This window comes from Poecilia mexicana, unplaced genomic scaffold (genome assembly GCF_051168715.1).
Source record: "Poecilia mexicana isolate PSO_F unplaced genomic scaffold, ASM5116871v1 scaffold_8, whole genome shotgun sequence".
NCBI lineage: Eukaryota > Metazoa > Chordata > Actinopteri > Cyprinodontiformes > Poeciliidae > Poecilia > Poecilia mexicana.
In genome coordinates, this window is record NW_028263377.1 from 5,230,010 (window position 1) to 5,247,380 (window position 17,371).

The 17,371-nt window shown below is 38.9% G+C and overlaps 1 protein-coding gene across 1 annotated transcript in view; it reads left to right on the forward strand.

The window, feature by feature from the left end:
- caskin1 (CASK interacting protein 1) overlaps positions 1-17,371 on the forward strand; it is a 106,839-nt gene that overhangs the window by 59,630 nt on the left and 29,838 nt on the right. The window contains exons 3-10 of the mRNA XM_015011952.2: positions 5,504-5,601; positions 6,675-6,820; positions 7,717-7,812; positions 7,904-8,034; positions 12,126-12,234; positions 14,861-14,969; positions 15,073-15,167; positions 16,437-16,554. Coding sequence (XP_014867438.2) covers positions 5,504-5,601; positions 6,675-6,820; positions 7,717-7,812; positions 7,904-8,034; positions 12,126-12,234; positions 14,861-14,969; positions 15,073-15,167; positions 16,437-16,554 — 902 coding nt within the window. The remainder of the gene's footprint in view (positions 1-5,503; positions 5,602-6,674; positions 6,821-7,716; positions 7,813-7,903; positions 8,035-12,125; positions 12,235-14,860; positions 14,970-15,072; positions 15,168-16,436; positions 16,555-17,371) is intronic.

The window sequence follows — 17,371 nt, forward strand, 5'->3', positions numbered from 1 at the left end:
GCCTCTAAGCAAACTATCCTTTTGGAGAATTGAGGGGAAATGAGGAAAATCCTTCCAGGGCAGCTGGACGCAGTTTTGCTTTAACTGATGGCAGGTGTGAACTCAAGAAGATTATGTTAGTTTAAGTATATTTCGTCACTAATACCACTGTTGAGAGCCTGTTCATTATTTTCTAAAGCTCCTTTTTCTATTGTTTCTAATGGAACCCAACCACATGTTGACCTTGTATAGGATGAAATATTTCTTTGGAATTTTTAAAAGCTCAATAGATGCCATGAAACACTGGATGTCTGCATTTGCTGTTTCAAGTGTCCCAATCTGGCCTCAGAAACAGGAAGCATCAGACGGGTTTGTGGAGGGAAATAGAAAAAGATAAGAACAGCAAGGGAGCAACTGGAAAGGAAGCGCCAGATGAGACATAGAAGAGAGCTTTGTTGAGAAGCGGTCAGACTTTCAGACGGGCCGTTTGAGAAAGTGAGGCGGGAGAAGGATGTAGGGGATAAATATTGCAAATCACGTTCTACAACTTGGCCAAAGCACACATTTCCCTGTACTTTACAAATACCTCCAGCCAGCTGAAATGCTGGAAGTTTTTTTTTAGTGGTGGAATCCCTGTTTAACTCTGGAGGGAACAGGTGAGTCCAATAGAGAAAGTGTGCAGCATTTTTTCCGAGGTTTAAACCTAGCCATGGAAGAATGCGTTACAGTCATTGTCATCCGTCCTGCAGAGCAACACAGCTGACAGTTTTTGTAAAGTTAGTCATATACGGTAATCAGAGGGACTCTGGAGACTTCAGGTTCCCAGATTCCTCTGTTAAAGGAAACGATCTTTAGTCAGTTTGACACAAGTTGATTGGGGTCAATCGGTGTCGGGGTGTTCGTCATGCCGATATAATCAAACCTAAAATAAAAACAGTCTTCTATTAAAGTTTTTACTCGACAGGTGGAGTTCAAAAGTTGAAGACGACAGCGAGGAAGCTTTCTGACTGCCTCGGTTAGAAACTATTTTTGGTTTTACAGACACTCTCTTACTTTTAATTGAGGTTTATGCAGGCAGCGTTATGTAACCTCAACTTTTTTGAGCTTAACATCATGCTATAATGTTATTCCCTCATCAGAAACATACCTGCAGCCTTATCTTGATTCTTTCATTCATGTTTAAGAAATCTTTCAATCTCCTGTGGCAACCATTCAGCTGTGCTAAACGCCTGGAAGGACGGAGCGCCCGGTCAAAAGGTTCCAGTCGGAACCTTTGTATGTAAAACAAAATTTATTAAATGTGTTGCCATTTTTAACGCATTGAGATATAAATAATTAGTTTATCATAATTAACGTTTTAAAGTCCCAACCTTAATTATTATCTGTTAAGAGACACTTATGTTCCCTTTTGAGGCAAACTTCAACAGAACAAACAAATTTGAAATCCAAATTTTTCATTGTTATGAATCGTTTTGGCCTTAGCCCATGTTCTGCTTTACATTTACACTCTATAGGTAAAAAAAATATCACTTTTCAAACAGAGTGCTGCAGAGTGTAGCATTGCTGAAGCTGTCTGACTGCGGTTCCTCGGAGGTTGCTGTCCAGTGTTGTCAGGATTTGTCAAGCAAACAGGCTGATGTCAGCCATTCTTATTTTTGCATTCGGTTGCTTCCGGTCGCCAGACAGAGGCAAACCCAGAGAACGGCTCCATTCATTGCTCACTTGACCACTTCTTTGACATTTCCACCTGACAAAACATCTCCAGATTCAGCCGGTAGGAACTGCTGTGTTGAAAAGCCAAAATAAACATCTATGAACTCCAGCATTTCTACTCCCTGATCCTTCCATCCTTATGATAGGATGTTACTGTCCTGAAAGGGCGCCCTACAGCCCATCAGTGAAAAAGCCTGTCTCAGCAGTTTTCTCAGTGTTTCGCAACAGACACACACAGTTTGATTGCAGAACTGAAACCTGCTGGTTAGATACAGTTAACAACTGGCATTGAATTGGTTTGTCTTTCTTAAACTAAGGTACATCGTGAAGCCTCGTAAAGCTGTGACACATTTCACAAAAAGCAAAATACAGAAGCATCTGTGTGTGAAAAGCTATCTCCACCCATTCTGTTTTAGTGACATATGATTATGAGAGTATGTAGCAAACAAGTGCCACCAATCAAAGTTATAGTGTGAGCGAACATCAAAAAACAGGACAGCACTATAAATGTATGCATTTATTGCAGTTTGCCATCCCGGAGCTTTCATTAACTCAGCGCCAATGAGAAAAGACATTAGCAATGACTTGAGAAAAAACAATAAGTAGCTGCCCATCAAACTGGAGAAGGTTATGAAGGCATTTCCAAACAGTTTGACAAACAGCTTTACTTAGTCCAGTGTAAGGGAAAGTGCAGAAAGACTCTAAAGATAGCAAGTGAAGCAGCACCATTTAGAATTCCAACAAAGGTCATGAATGTAAAGTTTGGAAAATGAAATGACAGTGGACTTACGAACCGCTTGTCAGGATACTAAAAGATGGCTTACAAAGAAATCAGTCATTTCCATTGTCACGCACATGATGGCAAGCTACTGGATTGTAGCCACAGCTGCCCTGGGGCAGTCTGACAGACGTGAGGCTGCCATACCTCGCCATCAGTCCTTCTGACCAACACCAGCAGGCGAGGCAGGTGAAGTGTCTTGCCCAAGGACACAACAAAGATGGATGAAACAGTGGTTCAAACCAGAAAACCACCGAAAAGACAAATTCCTACCACCGTCGCCACCATCACCCCAATGGTTTCAACAATCTTTGGGGTGATGTTTCTCAAACTTTTTCAGGCTGAGGACCATTTAACCCATTTAACAAACAGCCACGGACCACCTAACCTGAAATTGCCCCCGTGATAACATATTTTGTTTGAAAGGATTACCAGTAAAGGTCTTCTCTCTGGTAATATAGTGCTTTGGTTTAAAACTTTCATCTAAAACCAAAAGACTTCTCCTGTGACGGGCAGCGGTGGTAGGAGTTCGTCCTGCTATCGGTGGGTTGCTTCATCCGTTTCTGTCGTATCTCCATGTTGGTGAAAATGTGAAGATATGTTTTTCTCTTTAAGGAAAAACAAGAACAGCATACCAGAATAGATCCACAGGTATTGTTTTGGAGGGAAGATTATTTGCTTTGTCGCCTCTGGAGCTGTGACCTTACAGTCACTGGTTCCACTAGGTGGATGGATATTACTCAGCCCCTTCTTCCTGCTGCTCTCTTTGCTTCAGATTGCGTCACTGCATCACATGTACAGCAGTCCTGACCTAGCTGTGTAGATCATGCATATAAAGCTTGACCTGAAAACAACTGCTGAGTTGATCACACCATTGTCTTTGTGCAGTAGCATTCTAAAGTCCAGCGGGAGGCCATCTTTCTGATGGCTAAACATAGCAGCAAATCTACAAAACAGAAGAGGCTCGACCTTGTGACCCAAGTTTGGTTGAAAAAGCATTTGCCCCTTTCAGATCACTTTATCTTTTCACTACATATAAGTTTAGCCGCTGAACTCAGTGACCCTATGAGCTTTCAGATCATCTATCTTTGATTGCAGAAGCAAAGGGGCGTTCATCTCAGCGGCGGGTGAAAGGGCTGAGCTCTACGTAGCAATCTTCATGGAGACTTTTACAAATTACTCAGTATGTCAAATACAAGCTACATATTGGGAACCATCCTCAATATGCTCCTAGTGCTTTTGCAGCTGTTTTTGCTTTGGACTATATCACTATGACACACTTGCTCCACAATCCTGTTTTACCCCCCTTCACATCGTGGTTTCGACTATGTAAGGCCAGACACACTGATGGATGATAAGTAGCAATAAAAATAAAATAAAAACGATACTAACGCTAATCGGCAAAGGTCTACTTTTATTGGTAAAAGTACTTCCGGACACTACTGTTACATTTTTGCTAAACATGAATTAAAAATGGGATTTTACTATGATTACCATATACTAAGAGCAGCAGTCTTGATACGTACAATATTAAACTGACAGGAGTTTTTAAAAATATTTTTTTACTGTCGCTTTTCATGAGTGTTTGTTGGAGGCGCTTTCATTTCTGTTTGCCAATCTTTGTCCTTGGGTTATGTGATGCCTTTTTCTCCTTATGCTTCTCATCATGCTTGCCCATCAGAGCTGACATGGCAGTGCCATCCTCAAGCTGCAGCTGCACACTCTCTCTCTCTCTCTCTCTCTCTCTCTCACACACACACACACACACACATACACACACGCACGTTTGTACCCATATTAGGACATTGTATTGACTTCCATTCATTTTAGTAACTGCATTTACACTTAACCCAGACATTTTCCCTCTATTCTTAATCCTAACCTTCACAAAAACCTCACTGACACTTTACCTCTAAACCTAACCCCTGACCCTAAACAAGGAGGTTTACTGTATTAGGACCAGGTTCTGGTCCCCATAAGGCTCATCAGTCTTCAAACGGTTAGTAAATATGCCAGAAATGGCCCTAAATAGGAAAGGTATACCAGTACACACAAGTTTGTATTTCAACCAATATTAGGAATTTGCATTGACTTCAGTTGATTGTAGTAACTGAATTTATGCCTAACAGACATTTTCCCTAACCCTATCCATCTATTCCTAACTCTACCTAAAACTTAATTTACACCTTACATCTAAATGTAACCACTAACAAAAAACAGCACTTCTTCTTATGGGTCTCATGCTTTAGGCTCCATAAGGAGGAGTGGGTCCTCACAATGTAGGTGTAATGTTAATGGTCTTACAGAGTACCAAAAACAAGACCTCACACACATACACACAAATCCTTGTGCTTCCATCAGTCCAAGGATTTTGTTTTGTTTTGACTTTCATTCAATTAAATAACTGCATTTATGCCCAACACAGACATTTTCTGTAATGCTAATCACTACTAGTCTATTGCTATCCCTAACTAGTACCAGACTAGTCCACCTAACCCTAACCTTAACCACAGTTGAATTCACACAATACCTCTAAATCTAACTAATAGAACTGCAAAGCAAAAGTGAAGATCAGGAAAACGTCCTCACTTTCTACAAATGACTGGCCTTTGTTGGTAAAAATGGTGATTCTCTATATGTAGTACATATATGTGCACACACACACACACACACACACACGCACACACACACACACGCACCCCCCCCCCCCCACACACACACACACATTCCCTGAATCCTGTGTAGGATAATATGCGATTCTGCTTGTGCTAATCTCCACTATGCATTTCCATCTCTCCACCCTCTGGCCTGTTTAACAGCTCTGCAGCAAAGACATGTTTGATGCCAAATCCTCTGCTATTAAATCCATTTGTCATGCTATCTTTGTCGTTATCTCTGACCTGTGATTGTATGTTTATTGTTGTGGATGGATGGATGTGTTAGGTATACATATTAAAAATTGTCTGACCCTAAGACCTCCTGATGTTTTCTGTGTGTGTGTGTGTGTGTGTTTGTGTGTGTGTGCGTCTTCAGGTTTTCTCCCCTGCATCATGCAGCTCTTAACGGGAACCTGGAGCTGGTCTCTCTGCTGTTGGAGTCGCAGGCCGCTGTCGACATCAGAGACCAGAAAGGTACGGAGGAAACCAGCCGATGTACAAAAACTTAACTTATCAATGCCTCCAGTGTTTTTCTGTTCCACAATCGTTAAAGTTCACAAAAAACAGATTCCTGCATCTTTTTATGCTAATGCGTAATTGTGCGTTCATTGCAAACTGCAAATTGTCAAAAACATTGAGTGTAAGTGACTAACATCCACCTGTCTCCCTTAAGTCCACACTAAAAACAGTTTCATGGTGTATGATTTATTGAGGAAACGATATCGCAAAATTCCTTGCAAATGTTTCTAAAGTAATGCCAAAAATCACAAAAACAATCTCAAAATTTCAGAGTGACTGCTTTATACACCAGACAAAGATGCATACAGCATTCTACACATTTATTTTCAGGTAAAGATAAAAACAAAAAACTTTTCCTTTCATTACATGAACATAATCTGACACTGGCAAATATAAAAAATCCATCCTTTAGTTTGGGTCCGTTTCTTCAGTAGTAAAAAGATTTTACATTAAGAATTTATTAAAAACTCTTCAACCTATTTAACCATCCTTCATTGCACAATCTCTCCAGATTAGGCCATTGAAAGACATATAAACCCACAGCATCACAGATCCTCCACCGTACTCAACACTGAGGTTTTCTAGATATTCACTTTTTATGCTACAAGCACCGTAAAACAAATGTTTTACGGTGCTTGTAGCATAAAAAGTTCAACATTAGCCTAATTTTGCACTCAGAAGTGTGTAACAAACTCCACATGTTTATGTTCATGATGGGGTGTCAGAAATTACTTTTTCCTGGCATCACACCCAAGCAGTGAGTTATTCCTAACGGTTGCTATGGAGATGTTTGTTGCAGTTCGCCAACTCTGTTTGTTGTGACATCATAAATACAGATCTTGAACATCCGCAACCATTATTCCTAACATGTAATTAAATGTCCTCAAATTAAAACTTAGGTTTTTCTCAAAGGATTAGTTTTGATACTGCAGTAAAATATCTATTTATTTCAAAGCTTTTAATCATATTTTTAGTGAGCTAAAACTAGAACTCAGCCAACATGACTTATGTGGCTGTTTTTGGCGCAGGAATGCGGCCGCTGCATTATGCCGCCTGGCTGGGGAAGGCCGAGCCAATGAAGATGCTGCTGAAGTCGGGTTCATCTGTCAATGGCCAATCAGACGAGGGCCAGATACCTCTGCACCTATCAGCACAACATGGCCACTATGAGGTGGTAAGTGACACGGAGGATCAACCTCGGTGCTAACTAGCTAACATAAACATTCAAGACTGCCAAACAGAAATCTTTCTTCTGGTTGCTGCTCCATTTTGTTCTTAAACTAAGCTGGACTAATCTTGAAAAGCATTGCCTGTTTTAATAGCTCATCAATTTAATTAATATGGATTAATACGCATAGCAGAAAACGTCTTAGCACTACTGTAGCTAATATATACAGACATCCTGCACCCTTTGTGCTTTCTTGGAATTTAATTTCAAAACAGCTTGGTAATATTACCTCGCTTACTTAGCACAACATAGCTAGCATAAAAGCTAGAGTGTTCCTCTTTCCCTACAGCACTTTTGTTGCTACCTCACCACTATAGCCACAGTTTTATGGCTAATGGCACCTCATTAGCCATAGAATACTTGTAAACATTAAAAAAGGAGGATTTTTGACCATCTTGCTGACCAACACTGCTCAAGCTAGTCCAACAAAAAAAATCAAATGGCTTTGAAATTAGCTAGTTAACTTAAGAATGTGTAAATAAAGACGCTAACGAAAAACATTGCTTATTTAACAAAAAGGAAAACCGCATAGATGTGTAACTTACACTTTTATTACAGCTTGCTGATATCAGCTAACTTACTTAGCACAACAGAGCTAGCATAATTGCTCATTCAATATCACTCTTTTGTTCCTAGCTCACACTCGCAACAAATTAGCTATACAGCACTTAGAAACATAAAAAAAAAATTAATTTTTAAGTCAGGTCTTGTAAAAAAAAAGATCTGAACAAAAACCACATTGTTGTATGTTGTTTATCAGAAATATTTGTGTTGATATGCATCTTCCTGGTCTTCGTCTGACATGTTTGCTTGTGTGTTGTGTTTGTCATTCTTCACTGCAGTCTGAGATGCTGCTGCAGCACCAGTCCAACCCGTGCATCGTGGATAATGCAGGGAAAACCCCTCTGGATCTGGCGTGTGAATTCGGCAGGGTCGGGGTGAGGAGCTGTACTTCATTCTGTCTGGAGAACATCATTGGAAAAATAAAACCTTTGCTAACTGGTGATCTCTTTGCCACTGTGTGGGTAGGTGGTCCAGTTGTTGCTGTCTAGTAACATGTGTGCCGCTCTGTTGGAACCCAAAAAGGGAGACACTGCAGACCCCAACGGGACGTCTCCGCTCCACCTGGCTGCCAAAAACGGACATATAGACATCATCAGGTACGGATGTGTCTGTTTAAGATTTGAATGTGGAAAAATCTGGGATGTGTTTTAATCTCTCCTATGTGTCTAAGTGACTGAAAATATTCAAACACGTGTTTGCAGATCCTCCATTTGCTCCATCTTGTCTTCATAAAGTTACTGTAAGATCATTCCATTCCACCGTGGTCTGAGCTAACGTTCATTTACGCTTTTGTGGAACTCGATGGTCTCAGTGTTTAGCACAAATCTTCAGGTTGAAGAAAGCACAATGGGTCTTCAGCTGCAGATAAACTCCCGTCACAAATGTCATTCTCAGCTGCAGTGAAAAATTATATGAGAGAAAACTGGGATGTAGGAAAAAAACACGAGAGAGGCAGAAAAGAGAAGCAGAGGGCGGCAGATTAAAGCCTGTCACAGCCGGTGGAGCAGAACCTTCCTCTCTAGAAGTGACACTGGTAAATGATGCTCAGTAGCCGAGGCTAACTACCTTTGGAACCGACACGCTTATAAAACGAAACACTTAAACAAAAAATAACGAAGCGTCAAAGGAAATGTTTGTTCCTCAATGTTTGTTCCTAAGCTTTTTTACATTTCTCTGGATGAACTTTTCCTCAGCCCTCTCATTTTGTTATCATAACTTAATGAATATTGTCATCTCATGTACACCTTCTGAATCTACTGCATCACATACAGTGTCTTGCAAGACTTTTGTTTTTTTTTTCTCCCTTTGCAGCCACAAACATCATTGTATTTAATTGGTATATTTAGTGATAAACCATATCAGGATAGTACAGAAGTGAAGGCAGAAAGAGTCTCAGTTTTAAAAATGGTTTTACTAAAAAAGTTTCTAAAGTGTCACATGTGAAAAAGGTTGTTGAAAGTATTTAACTTTGCAAATTCAAAAATTTCCCAAATTTTCTTCTTGAAAATTTTGAGGTTAATTTCAAAATGTCGTGTTTTTTCTAGCAGATTTGTGACTTTTCAAGCTGAGAAATTTCAGGGGGGTTTTTCTGGAAAATTTGCTAACACTTGATATGGTAACACTTTATTTGAAGGGGGTTGAATAAGACTGACATGACACTGTCATAAACACCTGTCATGAACATGAATAAGCCTTCATGAATATTTATGACTGTTGTCATAAAGCGTCATTCGGTAAATTATGACACTTTTAATACAAAGTTGACATTATTCAAAATGTCTTTGTTATGACAAATTGACATTAACCAAGAAATCATTACTGATATAAATTTGTTATAAAAGTATTACTGATTGCACTTTAAAAATTAGGTAACTTTATGTTATTAAAGGTAAAGTTTAAACAGTAATGATTTCCTGGTTAATGTCAAGTTGTCATAACAAAGACATTTTGAATAATGTCAACTTTGTATTAAAAGTGTCATAATTTACTGAATGACGCTTTATGACAACAGTCGTAAATATTCATGAAGACTTATTTATGTTCATGACAGGTGTTATGTCATGTTTATGACAGTGTTATGTCAGTCTTATTCACCCCCCTTCAAATAAAGTGTTACCCTTTATTTAAAGGGGTGTGCATAAAACTGATATGACTCTGTCATGAACATGAGGGAATTTTCACAAATATTTATGGCTTTTGTCATGAAGTGTCATTCAGTAAATTATGACACTTTTAATGTGAAGTTTAGACTTTTGTTGGACTTTTGATGCAAGTTTTAATGCAACTTTACTTATTTACTGAATAATGCAAAGTTGACACATTTAATGCAATTTCTGTTTTTTTCTAGGAAATTTCTGACTTTTAAAACTCAGAAATTTTTTTCCTTATATCCAGAAATATAAGGGCTTTTTTTCTTGAAAATATATTTAAAGATTTTTGGACTTTTCAAACTGATAAAATATGAGTTTTGTTCTCAAATTGTTTTTTTTTTTATTAATTTCAACATTACAATTTTTCTTGCAAATTTTTGACTTTTCAAACTCAAATATTTCCATGTCTTTTTCTAAAAAATATTCTGAGATTTTTGTTGGACATTTACTCCTTATTTTTTCCTGTCTACAATGTCCCTAACATGCCATCATATATATGTGATGGTTCATTATGTATTGAACTTTGATCCAAACGAAAATGTTTGATTAATATTTTTATTGATTATATCAAAATATTGCTTATTTTGACAACCCTAAAAGAGGATGACGGTAACTATGGAGGGGCTGTAGAGATCCACAGCTCAGATGAGACAATCGGTTATGACAACCATTAATAATGACTGATACTTTCTTTGTTGCAGGAAAGCCATGTGAAGTTTGTAGTTTACTAATTTAGAGAACACTGCAAACATGTGGAAGGCGGTTCTCTGGTCAAATTAAATGAAACTTTTAACCTTTTAAACACTGTAGAAACTAATACAGCTCAACCGTTAGACGGACCATTCCCATTGTGAAAAAATGGGGGAAGGGGGGAAGTTTCTTTCCAAAAATATGTTACTTCAAGAAAACTGAGGCAGAAATTACTATTTCCTCTGTTTGTCTTCAATACCACTTGAACAGGTTGATGGAGCAGGTGCTTTTCGGGCTTCAATGTTTTTTGTTGTTTTTTTTTTTACTTGAAATGTGTCAGAGAGAAAATATCAGACAAAGTCAGACTGGCAGATTCCTTTTGCTTTCTGTTCCTGTGCCAGCTGTGTCCAGACTGAGCTGTCACATTGTGTCTAATGAACAGCGATAAAAGTTGCATTGATCTCCTTCTCTGATTCGCAGCCAGAATGCAAATAAGCAAAGAGAGCAAACTTGGTCGGATGCGCATTTTATTCTGTGGCAACTCCTGGAGCCAAGCAGCGGAGCGAGTCTAACTGATGAGCTGCAGGGTGTTAAATACTGCTGAACACATTTATTGGCAGCCCTGGGAAAAAATGTCTTAAAGGGGCACTGTTATGTAAAATCATCTTTTTTGAGCCTTACATCATGTTAAAATGTTATTCTCTCATCTAAAACATACCTTTGATTGTTTCATGCATGTTTGACAAATCTCTTAATCTCCATGGCAATGCCTGGGTGGACCTAGCTCCGCCTTCGAGGACGAAGCTCCTCCTTGGAGCTGCAGTTTCTAAGCTCCTTCCTTGCTACTTCCTACCTCAGCTCCTCCAGACTAGCCAGTAGCAATTAGCAAACATCTGGTGGAAATGGAGCTCTTGATAGGAATTACTTCTCAGTGGAACGCTGGTTAAAACGTCATTAAAGGGTTAATAGAGGAACCATGCTGTGATGACTTCTTGAAGCCGGAGTTTCAGAAAGAGCACGAGCTTCTTAAAGAGACAGAGGCCAAATTTCAAGGCGTTAAATTATCAAAGTCAACTTTCTTAAACGTCATATTTGATATACACAGCATTTTTATAACAACCAAAGGTAACACAGTTATTTGATTGTGCTATAAGATGTCACTATGTACCTGGAAAATACATAACACTGCCCCTTTAAGAACCCTTTGGATTAATGTATTGTCTATTGCACCACCAGCATAAAACCAACGTTTTCAGTGAAGAACATTTATTCAGTTGAAGAAAAAAATAATTGCTTAGTTTATGATTTCCTGATATTTTTAAGGAGTATTTCATTCAATGTTGTTTATAAGAGAAACAGGCCCACAGCATCACAACTCCTCCACCATGTTTAAAATCATGCTTTTGGTTGTATAACACACATTCTGTGTTTCACAAGAAACCTGCCTGCTGCTGGAAAATTCAACCTCAGTTGGTGCCACTGGAGATTTTGTAAAAAAAATAAATAAATAAATAAATAAAAAAAAAATTCATTGCTTTACATTTTTCTTCCACCAAATTTCACGTTAGACGTAAATGTTTCAGAGTGTAATAAAAGAGTTGTTAATTTAATGCAACGTTGAAGATTTGATCAGGAGTACCATACACACCCTGTTCTGTTTCAGTAAACCACACAGTTTCTCTCTCTCAGTTACCAGGCTGAATGGCGTCGGTTCATTTCTGGACATATTTTCCATTCATTTAACCCCCCCTAAACTTTCTTTCCCTTATTTTCTTTTTTCCTTCTCTTTCTCTTTTTTTATCCTTCTCTCTCTGTATCTCCCTCTCTCTGTCGCCTTCTGCTGTCAGGTTGCTGATCCAGGCCGGCATTGACATCAACAGGCAGACCAAAGCCGGCACTGCCCTTCACGAAGCAGCTCTGTGCGGCAAGACGGAGGTGGTGAGACTCCTGCTGGAGGTAAGCGGAACTGCAACACAATCCTTGAAAGAATTAGAAAACTGGGACTAACCTGTCACACTGGAAAACAAAAAGCTTTTACTGAAGAAAGGTTTCACTTTTATCATTTTTACACAACATTGCTCTTGAAAAGTCTGGAGAAGTCAGTTTGGCATTTTACAGGTTCAGATTTGTATGGAGAAAAAAATTGTTTGGATTCCCAGACTATCAGGACAAAAACAAAAGAATCCTTCAGGCAACCTGAGCACTTTTTAGATGGGTTTTTTTTTAAAAATGTTGTATATAATTGTTTATCTTAATCTTTACGAAGATTTTAGGATCAGTTTTATTGGGTTGTTTGACTGACTGAGATGCCATTTTAAAGGTCTCAAATTTTACTTCCCAGGTTAAACAGACTAAAGATACATGATTCACAAAGATGTCCATTTTTTTTCTAAATGTGGCATTTTTAAACCAGAAGCTAAGATGTTAAATATCTTTTCACAATTGCTTTCTCTGAGTCACTTTATATTAAGTGCGTTAATTCTGAGGATAGCACCCTCCAGTGTTGCTGCCAGGAAGGCTTTTCTGTGGAAAAATAATCAAAAAATCTCCCAACAGCTAAATACTGAAATAAAGCTGATCTAATGTCCTAGTAAACAACAGAAAACATCCCTAGATCACTGTTCATACTGTTGGTTATACTGGATTTTATTTAGGGGTCTCAGGCTAAAGGGAGATGCAGAATATTCTATTCAGATAGTTATTTGTACTGAAATAAATATCTGAAAACACATATGTAGCAAATAAAAGTGGAATAAAATGCATAATATTTTGTGGTTTTGATCCCATAAATGAGGACAAGTTTGCGAGCTTTTCCCTGGAAATGTCTGGCATTCTCTTAAAGGGGGAGTATCATTTAAAATCAACTTTTTTTGAGCTTTAAGTCAGTTATGATGCTACCCGAAGTGTTGCCTTGATTCTTTCATGCATGTGTGAGAAATCCTTTAATCTCCCATAGCAACCATTAAGTTTTGTAAAACACCTGAGTGGACGTATCACTCCACTAGTCAGCAGCACTTAGCAAACACCTGGTGGAACTCAGCTGTGCTCATTATACGAGCTACTAGAAAGAGCAGGAGGTTCTTAAAGAGACAGAGGCCTTTCTTTAAAGTCGTATTTGACATACACAGCATTTTTATAACCACTGTGGTGACATAATTACTTGATTGCGCTATGACACTTTGTTCCTGGAAAACACATAACACTGCCCCTTTATTGCTGCTGCCTTTTTATGAACGCATGTTTAATAAAAAACCCTGCAGCTTCATGTGATACCAGTGAGTCACAGCTATGAGAGAGATTGTGCTAACGCCAAACGGCCTTCTTGTGACGGTGACGGTTTAGCCCCGAAGGTTTAAGGAAAACAGAAGAGGCTGTATGTTGGGACGTCTGCAGCTCCTCCGGCGTGAGAATGCAGCACATTCAGGAGCCTGACTCTGAGAGGCTGTGAGAAGTTACCCCGGAGCGCCTCAGCACCCAATTCATCTTTGTTCGTTTAGTCCGTGTTTGATGCCGCAGACCCCAAATAAAATATTGCTCTTCAGCCTGCAGCTGAACAATCAGATGCGGTTTGTAATTAAGACGAGAAGCCAGAGGGGAACGTGGTTTTGTTGTGCTGATGTCACCGAGGTGCATGCAGACAGCTGCAGTTATGAGTTTAAAGCACAGGAGACGTTATGCTTTCATTTTTGTTAACACAGCTATAGTGCAGTGCGAGAGAAAATATGCTCTGAGTTTATTATTGTGCATTTTGTCATATAATAGCTGCAAGCATCAATGTGTTTTATCAGGATTTGATCTCATAAACACATATAAGGGCAACATTTTCAAGCCACGTTACTCTGATACTCCCAAATAAAAGACATAGATAGATAGATAGATAGATAGATAGATAGATAGATAGATAGATAGATAGATAGATAGATAGATAGATAGATAGATAGATCATTAGACAGCTTTCTAGATAAACAAAAAATGAATTCTTTTTTGTTTTTAAATAAAGATGTATTGTTTATCTTAATCTTTACAAAGATTATCTATCTAGCTATCTAGCTAAATAGACAGCTATCTAGAGAGATAGCATCTATCTAGCTAACTAGCAAGGTAGATACAAACAAAACAAACGTTTATTATATTTTCAATTTACTTGCTTATATGTATAATTTTGCATATGTTGTCAATATTATGTTTTATTATTTTACATTATTAGTACTATTTGACTTCCTAATAGTTTTTAGATATAATGTTTAGAAAAACCCATATAGTGCAAATTAGCTTACGCTATAAGCACCATGATACCGGTGTGGGACTGCTGTTTTATTCAGTTTCTCTGTGTTATTGTGCATCTGTTCCTATCAAATAAACCTAATGAATAAATAATTAAATGAATAAATATGTGAAAGTCCTCCTCCCGACCCCATTAAGGGACAAGGGTGTACAGAAAATAAATGGATGGATGGATGGATGGATGGATGGATGGATGGATGGATGGATGGATGGATGGATGGATGGATGGATGGATGGATGGATGGATGGATGGATGGATGGATGGAGAACCTCTAACATGTCTTGCTCTGCCCTACAGAGTGGGATCAACGCAGCTGTTAGAAACACCTACAGCCAGACTGCGCTTGACATCGTTTACCAGTTCACAGCAACGCAAGCCAGCAGGGAGATAAAACAGCTGCTGAGGGGTGAGACAGATGGATAAATCAGTCTTCCATAACTGTGCTACAAGACAAAAACCAACATCTATTTCTCAAATGAAAATGTAATTTGTTGCTTGTGACCTCCCAGACGCGTCGGCTGCCCTGCAGGTCCGGGCTCTGAAGGATTACTGCAACAACTACGACCTGACCAGCCTCAACATCAAAGCTGGAGACGTCATCACGGTAACACATGCCATGTCCAACCCTACAGCATGCAGCACCAGCGCACTAGCTGCGTTTCCATGACAGACCGGCTCAAAATATTGTTGATGTTCCGCTAATGTCAAGAAAACACAATTGTGACGTTTAAATTTAATAAGAAATGCAATTAAAAACACAGACTGTGAATAACACACAGTCTGATGCGATTAGTCACTAAAATGCACACCGCTCCATCATCTTCCTATCACTTCCTGTCGTCTTCTTCGTCGTTTCCGTCAGTAGAAACATCTGGCTGTTGATCACGTGACTCGCATGATGTGAAAAAAGTCTTTCCATGGCAGTTTTCCGAAGTGCAGACATTTCAATACAGACAAAAAAAATACCAGCCACATTGTAGTGCAAAAATGTTTTATCAACAAACTAAATGTTTTTAAAATGTTAAAATGTTTTTTTTTATTATTTCTATTAAGCAAGTTCAATTTTTTAATTCCAATTTCTTGGCCGATGTAAATGCAGCATCTTATTGCAGCTCACTGAAGATGTTAGAGCTGAGAGGAAGGAGCAGGACCTGAATATCTTCATAACTGGAATTTCAAAAGAATCAATTAACATTTACCGCTGTGCTTCTTGTAATAGAAAAATCTAAAATTTTCTGAGTTTCAAAAGTCAAAAATATTTGTCCTTTGAAAAGTCCTCATGTTTTTTTTGTTGTTTTTTTTTTCAGAAAATTTCTGAGATTAATCTCTGAATTTCAGAGTATTTTTGGTGAAAATGTAATCCTATTTTTTCTATCTACAATCACCTTAATACACCGTGGTGAAATCTTGACGTAACTAATGAATTTTGTTGAGAAATTTGCTTGATAGCGAAAAGGTTTGCTGTTTGGCCACTATAACGAGAAATATAATCAGAAGGTGAGGCTTTTTAAAGACCCAAAATCTGTTGTAAAAATGGCCCCATTCGTTGAGGATATCAATAAATGCAACAGCAGAGATGGCTTCAGCCTCTCCTGTTTACTACAAGCATATTTTACAGGAACATGTGCGCGCTTGTTGCCATCGTTCATAAATATTAATGAGAATTAATTCAGCCTTTGGGTACTTATTATAGTTGCAATGAAGCCAAGCTGCGCTTGTGTGTCTTTCCTCAGGGTTTGGAGGAACAATTAGGCTGCAGTGCTGAATGTCTCCAGGGATGGAGGCAGTTTAGCCTGTTTAAAAAACAACTCTGTTACATATTTCTTCACATATTTTAACCTAAAAGCTGTTTGTTAACGTTCACCCTTATCAGGTATTGGAGCAACATCCTGATGGACGCTGGAAAGGCTGTATCCATGACAACCGGACAGGAAACGATCGAGTGGGGTACTTCCCATCCACTCTGGTTGAGGTCATCAGCAAGCGCACAGGTGTGTGTGTGTGTGTGTGTGTGTGTGTGTGTGTGTGTGTGTGTGTGTGTGTGTGTGTGTGTGTGTGTGTGTGTGTGCGTGTGTGTGTGTGTGTGTGTGTGTGTGTGTGCGTGTGTGTGTGGGGGTGTGTGTGCGTGTGTGTGTTTGTGCAGATACCTTTGTGGGTGTTGGAGTGTGAAAGGTGTGTTAGACTTATTTTTAGTTGTAAATATGCTGACAGAATCAGAAGTCGACCATATGACACGTTTGGGCTGGAAACGGAGAACTACAGTGAGGAGAGTAGAATGTCCCAGTGAAACATTTCCTGTCCTTTGTCTGAAAACATTTTCAGGTAGACTAGCCTTCAAGATTGTTCCTAAACTTTAGGCTATATCACACTTTCCTATTCTTTCTTTTCAAATTTGAATCATTGAGTTGTGGTCTATACAAAGTAGAACTGCGATGCGTTGGTCTGGATTCCTTGTTATTGCAGCTCCACAAGTCGCTCTTTTGCTCCTGTTCGACTCTTTTTGGTGTGGGCTCTTTAGATGTAAATGAGGTGCTTCAATACTCCCCCCCACCTCCCTTCCAGGTTTCACTTCAACCCATTCGGCCATTTTTGTAGCTTGACTGCAGAAAAGAACTATTATCTAGCAGAACAGAAACTTTTTATTCCCAAATTGATCAGCAATGAAAGACCTGTCTATCCAGCCAAGCCAGAAAATGCTACAATAATATGAATGAACATGTCTTGTAAACAGAGCCTCAACGTTGTTAGCGGGTTAGCTAATGCCAAGAACATGAATGTATGTGGAGGATGTGCTCCACAAGACAAAAC